The 8,869-nt window shown below is 40.7% G+C and overlaps 1 protein-coding gene across 1 annotated transcript in view; it reads right to left on the bottom strand.

Moving 5' to 3' along the window:
• Positions 1 to 6,379: 6,379 nt before the first annotated feature.
• FZD6 (frizzled class receptor 6) overlaps positions 6,380 to 8,869 on the bottom strand; it is a 30,668-nt gene continuing 28,178 nt past the window's right edge. Inside the window, exon 7 of the mRNA XM_045861401.1 lies at positions 6,380 to 7,866. Coding sequence (XP_045717357.1) covers positions 7,698 to 7,866 — 169 coding nt within the window. The 3' untranslated portion in view covers positions 6,380 to 7,697. The remainder of the gene's footprint in view (positions 7,867 to 8,869) is intronic.

Genomic DNA, 8,869 nt, shown 5'->3' with positions numbered 1-8,869 from the left:
TTTTTCAATTTTTACTGTTACCCAATCAACTGAGATTATAACACAGGGCTGAGAACACAGCATGACCAGTTACATAACATACAGATGTTATGTTGTTATGTTGTTGTCACGGGCCCTCGTTCTTTGTATGAGACACATCATTTTAACTCCTCGGCACACCTCCAGTTCCGTGCCCCGAGGGACCTGCCTGCAGCCTAAAGCACGGACAATGGCTGGCTCGATCACCTCCCCCCCTAGTCCCTGGAAAATGACGAGGAGGGACTGTAGCGTGTGCTTCATCTCGTTCGAGGAACACAATCCAATCTGAACACCAGCCCCCAGTTCTGCAGAAACTACAACATTGACCCAAAATATACAAATAAAATAACCATTGGGAGTCACTGAGTTCTATATCTACAGTGTGTTTGTTATCTTGCCAAAACATACCTTACCTGTTCTTGGCTGTGTTCTAGAGGCGAAAGGCAGATCCAGTTGTGATAGAGGCATTGCTCTAGGGGGCTCTGCCTGGTGGTCTCCCTGGCCATGGGAGGGCCTTGTCTTTGGCTGATGTATACAGTATTCTCATTGGAACATTTGGTCCTCTTGGTTAAAAATAATGAAAATTTGGTTAAAGTGTCAGGTGGTTAAAACCGCTATATTTTTCTCTTGGCAAACACATCAAGAGAAAAAAGTCGACTTACCTGGTCTGGAGGGAAAGGTCTAGGTCAATTTCTAAAATTAAGACCTCATCTCAGCAGTTTAGGCAGCAGGTAGGTACAGACAAGAAATGCATTCACTTCACATTCAGCCTAAGTTTGGAACAATTTAACCAGTTGGAAGCTCTTGAGCAAAACAGGGTGGTCCCTGAGAATACCTAGTGTTGGCTGTGAGGACAGAGCCCACTATGAACAGCCAACCTCCTTCTCAGATCCATGGGCCCCTACCCCTCAGTCCAGAGTCAGGAGCCTGGGCCAGCTGCCTCACTCTAGGGAGTGTGGGTGGACACTCTGGGGGACCCTCTCGAGAACAGGGATCTGCCTTCTGCGGAAAACCACACATAACTTAGACTCTCCCTGGACTTCAGACCTCAGATTCTTGCATTCACATTTCACCAGTTTCTCAACCCGAAGTTGATGAATATGGAAGCAAATTGTGTTGATGAATTACCCTCTGCTGGGGCCACTTGAGGTGGTGATGTCAGTGTGTGTGTTGAAGGAGGTGCTGGGCTTGGTGAATAGAAATAATCTGCCATCCCTTGTGTTCTTGGATGACCTTGGCCTGCCAGAAGCCTCTCTTCCTTCCCCACATCCCACCCTGGGGCTGCTCCTCTGCCTCCCCGGCCCCATCTCTCAGTGCTGGGATCAAATCAGCAGGTGTGGGCTTTATTCGTGGGGATGGGAGTAGAGTCTGGGGAAGGGACTGAAGAAAAAGAAGCCACGGAGGTTCTTAAAACATATGTGGTGACTACCAATAAGTAGAAAATGGTTTGGGGACCAAGAAGCACAGGACAGAGGGACCGAAGGGAGTTTGAACTGGATGAGCTGGTGGTCCTTCCGGATCTCAGTGGGGGGTGGGGGCTGACCCTCCCTGCAGGGGTGCGGCTCCTATCAGTGCAGGAACAACTGCGTTCAGCTGAGACCCTCTCAGGGGGATGTGGCTGGACCCACTGAGTCACCACAAGCTAGATACGTCCTGAGCAGATCTTATAAAAAAGGAGTTCTTAATTATACCGCGTGACATACTAATAGAACCTCCTTACAAAAATGTAGGTGTTCCATCAGACACAAGTCTGCTTTGATAAGCAGCTCCAACGCTGATTCCCACCCCAGAGAAAACTCTTGCGGCCACATTTGCCCCAGCCTTCTCCCGTGCATTTGCATACTTATCTTTGCGACTACTGGAAATACGTGGCGTGCTTCTGTGGGGTGGGGCTTGTTCCCATACACCGTGTTATTCTGTAAGTATAGTTTTACAACTTGTTCTTTTGTGCTTAACAATGCCATGTCTGTGCATTTAGATTTCATTCCTTTTAACTGCTAATTATTTCGATGTTCTTGCCTCTTGCACATGTGAGTTCAGTCTCCTCCACCACTCTGCACATTTTTTTGAGTGGCAAGAACAGGTTTTTATATTGTTCTTGGTCTCTTCAGGTGTCCCGAGTAGCTTGACTCTGCCCCGAGTCCGAGGTGCCAGAGCAGCCTCCTCCTGGTTTTGGATGGGCTGTAAGCCCCTTTCCTGGCCTTTGCTTTCATAAATAAACCATTTGGACCTCTCCGTGTTTTTCGGGCAGACCTGGAAAGCCCTGCCTGGAATCTGAGGACTTAGCGACAACGGGGCAGTGATGTCTATCAGTTGAGGAAACACAGTCCTCCTGTTTTGTTTTACTGCACTTTTTATTTGCCCACAGCCTGCCAACCGGGTCAGCTCTGGAAACACAGCGTGCCATTCTTCCTCGTTCGGAGTCACACGCATAGAGTGGCAGTTCAGAGGCCGAAAGGGCCAGCCAGGGTTTTGCGGGTGGTCAACTCTGTTTACGGGCTCTGGAAGGTTATTTTAATTGAAGTTTTCAGGGGGCCCCTGGACTGGCCATTCGGAAGGACTAGAACCACTAGGAGCTCATGCTGCTAGGCTGGAGAATTTTTCCAGGTAAAGTCTGGAGACTACATAGTCAAATCTGTATCTTTCTTGATAGTGAAATGAATTAGATGCCAGAGTAACCCTTGGAGGAAATTAATCCACAAACCAGACAGTTTTATTTGAGTTAGCAGTCTGGAAAATAAGAGGGGGAAGATATTAATATATTTTATTTTGTTCTGAGTTTAGGAAAATCTTTTTATCTAATCTCTAGATTTTGTTCCTCTCTTCTCACTATATTTTAAATATAATTGTATACTTATGAACAGGTATTAAACACAGGGTTTACTAGAGTCCTTGCTTTTAGGTGTGTCAAAACCCAGTAGAAAATAAATGTGTTTAATGTTAATGAAGGTGAATGATGGCATGTATTCGGAAAATGATTTATTTGAAAACCTTTCTCTAACATGTTTCTATTAAAGCGTAAGTATGCTCACCCTCTCTCATCCCCTCCTTTTGTGGTGGAAAATTTGAAAACCCATCTTTAGAAGTTTTTCCTGATTCTCCCTTTTTCCTTTTAAAGATGGAAAATAAAAACCACAGATATGCCTGCTCAAATTTGTTCATTTCAGTAGTCGTTTTCTCATTTATTTTCATTTCTATTTTTTAAAAAAGATCTTATTTATTTATTTTTTTAGGGAGAGGGAAAGGGAGGGAAAAGAGAGGGAGCAAACCATCAATCAGTTGCCTCTCACACACGCCCCCAGCTGGGGACCTGGCCCCGCAACCCCGTCCTGTGCCCTGACCCGGAATGGAATGGTGGCCTTTTGGCTCGGCTTGTGGGACAACGCCCTGCTCACTGAACCACACCAGTCAGGGCTCATTTATTTTCATTTCTAATTAGGATTTACCGTGTCCAGTCCTTCCTTCCTTTAATTTTCTCGCACTTCTTCTCTTCCCACTCCATTTTGTTTCTTCTGGTCCTCTAGGAATGGCCATGACGGGCTTTGCATTACTGTTGAGTGCTGGGTCCCAATGTCTTTGGGTAATTTTTGGATTAGCCTTTTAAGCTTTTCCTCTCTTTTTTCTTTGGTGACACAGCGCCATTGTGAGTTAATGACATTTGATTCTTTTGCACATGACGGATCACAGTGGCTTCTGTTAAAACCTTCAGCATCTGTAATTTTAAGTCTTTGATTTGTGCTATGGGCAGTGAGGTATTAACGATTATGCTTTCCATGCAGAAGAGAAACAGCAGGGCTTCTTGTGGTTATTAAAAATTATATACTTCATTTCCTGAGAGTAGCAGTGTCTGCCTTGGCAATGTTACAACTTTCCAGCAGCGGTAGCTGGAAACACCCACCAGTGGTAGCTGGGAACACCCCCCCAGTGGTACATTTCGGAGACGATGAGAGTAAGGAAGAACTAGAATTGTGATTTTGATGATGGGTGGCAATTGCAAGGTGTTTTTTGTCTAGTTTTTCGAGGAAGGCCTAGGGAACAGTTCTTTGGTACCATGAATAGCATGGCAGTAATGGGTCCCAATGGATGTACTGAGTCTTTTTGAAAGAAGGCATTCCATAAAATTCTATAGAGGGTTTGTGGCCAACTTCCAAACTGAAATGCTGTTTTGTCCCATCTTTACTGCTGTTCATTTTAGCTGCATAATGCTGATGCCAGCCTTGTTATTATAAATGTAAATATGTAATTTAGGTCAAATTTCTTGGTTAAAAATGCTGTGAAATTCTTATAGAAATTAATGTCAGCCACTGCCTCTGAAATAGCAGATTTTTTTTTGCATCAGAGATTATGACCCCATGAAAAAGAGAAACTGCTGCTTTCTTTTCAATTCAATGGTATTTTTGAAGTGTGCTATTAAAAATGAACACTTCTAAAATTCAAGCTTACTGATGGTAAATATTATGCCCATGATTGAGAAATCATTTCACAGGGGTGTCAAACTCATTTTCACCGGGGGCCACATCAGCCTCGAGGTTGCCTTCAAAGGGCTGAATGTAATTTTAGGACTGTATAGATGTAACTCCTCCTTAACTAGGGGCAAGGAGATCAGCATTGCCGCTGGGTAGGAACAAGGTGCTAGACCAGGTAAAACAAGGTGGAGGGCCAGATCCGGCCCACAGGCCTTGTGTTTGCCACCTGTGCTTTAGAATATAGGTGGACATAGATGCAAATTTTTATTCTAAATATATAAGAAATCAAATCAAGCAATATATTAAATGATACACCATGATCATTTTGAATTATTCAATGAGTTAAAGAATGGCATTAGATTTGAAAATGTATTGACTATATCCCATTTGTAGATGGAAACATTGCTGGCCAATTGCTCACTAAGCCCATTTCATCTCCCTCCAAGGCACACACCTCGATTACATTTCTTAGCCTTTCTTGCAATTCGGTATGGATCTGTGTTTGGATTCAGGCAAAGGGAACGTACCTAGAAATTATATGTGCCATTTCCCCCTCTGACCCATGAAATTACTGTCTCTTCTTCCACCTGCAGGCTGGGTCCAGAGAATTCTGCAGAGGAATCTGAAGCCCTAACAGATGGAAGAGTTACAAGATGGAAATGGTGGGTCCTTCAAATAATTACTTGAAAGGTTACTTCAAGAACACTTGCACTTCACTGTCACTTGATAGTTATTTAGGCTACTAAGGATTTTGAGGATTGTTTGTTACACCAGTAAGCCAACCTTGGCTAATACTGATAAGCAAAAAGATACATAATTGATAGAATTCAACACCTACTGCTAACTTTCAAAAACTAAAATAGAATTCTTTATTAACTTGTTAAAATGTTTACCTTACATCAAATGTTAACATCGTTTTTAATGGTTATGTACTGTAAGCATTTTCATTAAAATAAATAAGAGGAGGATCCAAAAGAGTAGCAGAGTAGGTGGATGTTACACTCACCTCCTCCCAGGACTACCTGGAATCACAACTAAAACATAGAACAATCAACCTAAATAACCAATTGAAGACTAGCTGATCCGAAGTCTTATAACCAAAGATTTACAGAAGAAGCCACATCAAGACTGGTAGGAAAGGCAGAGACATGAAAATGGCCAGCCCCAGTCTCATGGGTGATGGCTGAAATTCTGGAGGGTATCTCAGCTGCAAAGGTTCCCCCTGAGAATCATGGGGTCTCGACCTCTGGTGCTCCCCAGCTCGAAGCACCAGAGCCAGGAAGAGGCACCCGCATAATACATGGCTGTGAAAACCAGTGGGAGTTCTGTCTGCCTGGGAGATAGACGGCAATCTGCTGGAGACAGGAGTACCCTCTTAAAGGGCCAACACAAAATTTCACTTGCAGCACTCACCTTGGGCAGAGAAAGACAAATGATTTCACTTGTGTGTGTAATCTAAAAAGCAAAATAAACAGTAAAAAGAAGCCAACTCATAGATATAGTGAACAAATGGATGGCTGACACACAAGAGGGGGGTTGGGAGAAAAAAGCGAAGGGATTAAGAAGTACAAACTGATAGCTGCAAAGCAGTCATGGGGATGTAAAATATAGCAGAGGGAATGTAGTCAACAACAATTAATAACTCTATGAGGTGTCAAATGGGTACTAGATTTATTGAAGTGATCATAAGATATATAAATGTCTAATCACTATGTTGTATACCTGAAACTAATGATATTGTATGTGAACTGTAATTGAAAAATAAAAAATATTAAAAAATAAAATAAAATAAAAAGAAGCTTCTGGCTTATTTGTCATGGAGCCATTGATCTGAAAAATTACGCCACTTCCTGGGCCAGGAACACAATACATAACACAGAATATTCCACAATCTCTTATGTAAAGAAAATTTTATTACTGAAAAGATCACATAAAACAAATTGTATATAAACTTAACAAATGTGGAAAAGTTAATATTTACATTTTTCCATACAGTGTATGATAATTTTATTTTTATGCTTTAACAGAATGCTAAAGAGAGAAAAAACCAAGAGCATCAGAAAACCTGTTCAAGGAATAATGCTTACTTGGGAACAAAACTGAGAAAATTCTTTAGTATTTTAAAAGTATATTATATGAAAGACATTTTATTTTATCAGGACTACATTTTTTCCATTTAATTGGCACTAATATTGCTAACACACTTTTTAATGTTCAGAAAAATCCTATTTAGCTGCTGAAATGATTTCTACATAATATCTGAGAAAGATATTGCACAGATACAAAGCATTTGGAGTGTTCTAAATGTTAAAAAAAAACAGAAGTTAAAACAAAAGTATAGGCAATTGTAAATGGTCATAATAATACAATATTGGGTGGTCATGAAACATTAAAAAACAAGAAAATTGATTGCCCTTGGCTTAATTTACAAAAGAATAACATTTCATCTACTAATCCTTTGGGGCATTTTATTTCTAAAATGCAGAAGGATCAGCAAGCAACATAATACAGTGGACATTAGATACTCGATCAAAAAGCACCTTATTTCAGTTGCACAATAGAGCTGTAAAAATCCTAAAATAATAAGACTTTATAAAATTCACACATTGAAGATGATAAGGTAAAGTAAGTGGACTTTTTTAGTTGAATTATTGTAATAGCCAACTATTTTTTTATCCCACAAAAGAATACTATTTTTCAATTTTCTTAGAAATTCAGTGTAAAAGCTACCAAAATAGTGTGAAAATAAAATATCAGAATAACATATTAAAATATTTGAAATTTTCCAGAATTTCTAATAAAAGTTCAAATACATATAAACTTATTTTCAAATATATAAAAAAGATACAAAGATAAGTTTTTAATACTTCAGCAAAAAAATCTTGATTTTATATCATAAATGGGAAATAACATAGTATACCTTAAAATACTTTTAAAAAGAATAGAATCTTCATAAATAAAAGAAGGAAGACTCTTCTCCCCCCTTCCTCCCAGGCAATTTAAAAAATATTATTAACCTGCACATTTCTGGTTTTCAGGCATATTGTGTGAAATGGGTTATATTATTCTCAGCATCTATTGTTTCCAGTGTAACAGCAGGCGATGTAGCTTTAAGTACAAAAGAAGAAAATTACAGTGATTCCTGTAAGACAGTGTACTGCTCACTTCCAGTGTAACGCAAACCTCCTTCTAAGAAATGAGATAACCTAGTTTTCAAGTATCTGAGTGACTGCCAGCGCCCTGCTCTTTTCTAACTCCTGAAGCCGAGTGAACAAGCAGTGATGTGGAGCCTTTCAGGCTGCTTGGCTCTGAAGAACTGGGGGCCTGCAAGCTGCTGCTCTGCACCAGGCCAGTGTCGGGAGCATCGCTTTTTGGAGTCACCCTGGTAAAAGAACGAAAGTTGACATACACACATACCAAGCACGAATGGGAGGCCAGATGTCCTTAAAACTGCTACTCACTTTCCATGAGTTTTACTTCCAACCAGTGTCCACTTTTAACATAGGATAATTAACTAAAACTCTAGGTCTGCTCTAACAACTCAAAATGCAAATACTTCATTTTCAAATGATTTTTGCTAACTTTGGAAACTGTCAGGCACCACCCATGCACAGGCCGAGTGTGGTATCTCATGGGGAATACAATTAATAAGAGCATTCCTGCCCGGGGGTTGGCAAACATTTTACTGGTTTCCTGCTATGGATCAGACACTATGTAAGCAGTTGGGGATACAAAGATAAGTAAAACCTCAACTCTGCCTTTAAGGAGCGTACAAAAACACGTATCTAATTACAATCCAGGTGTGCAAAAGCTGCTGGAGGAACACAGCGAAGGTGCACTTGGCCTCCTTTGGGAGGATGATATAAGACAACCTTGACACCTTCAAGCAATTGTCAGCATTCTGGCCAATTTCATGTTTACCTGTGTCTGTGTCACCTGTGACTATATAAAGATAATGTCGATATCCTTGCCTGCTCAGAAAATAAAAACATCTTAAAATCATCTTTGTCTAAACTGACAAGTACCTTTTAGACACTATTTTAATGCAGTACTAATTTTTTTAAAGATGTTATTTATCTTCTAGAGACAGGGGAAGAGAGGGAAAGAAACATTGATGTGTGAGAGAAACATCAACTGGCTACCTCCATACTAGGCATATGCCCTGACCAGGAATCAAACCAGTGACCTTTTGGTTCACAAGTCAGCACTCAACACACTGAGCCACATGAGCCAGGGCTATGAGACAGTACTAATTAAAACTTAGCCTGAAGATGACAGCAGAGTAGGTGGAAGTTACATTCACCTCCTCCCAGGACCAAACTGGAATTACAACTAAAATGCAGGTCAACCTTAGTAAAACTTAGCCTGTATGTCTGATGCATCTT

Source organism: Phyllostomus hastatus, unplaced genomic scaffold (assembly GCF_019186645.2).
Source record: "Phyllostomus hastatus isolate PE091 unplaced genomic scaffold, TTU_PhHast_1.1 phas_scaffold_21, whole genome shotgun sequence".
NCBI lineage: Eukaryota > Metazoa > Chordata > Mammalia > Chiroptera > Phyllostomidae > Phyllostomus > Phyllostomus hastatus.
Note: the sequence above shows the minus strand (reverse complement) of the source record. Positions and strands in the feature narration are given on the sequence as shown.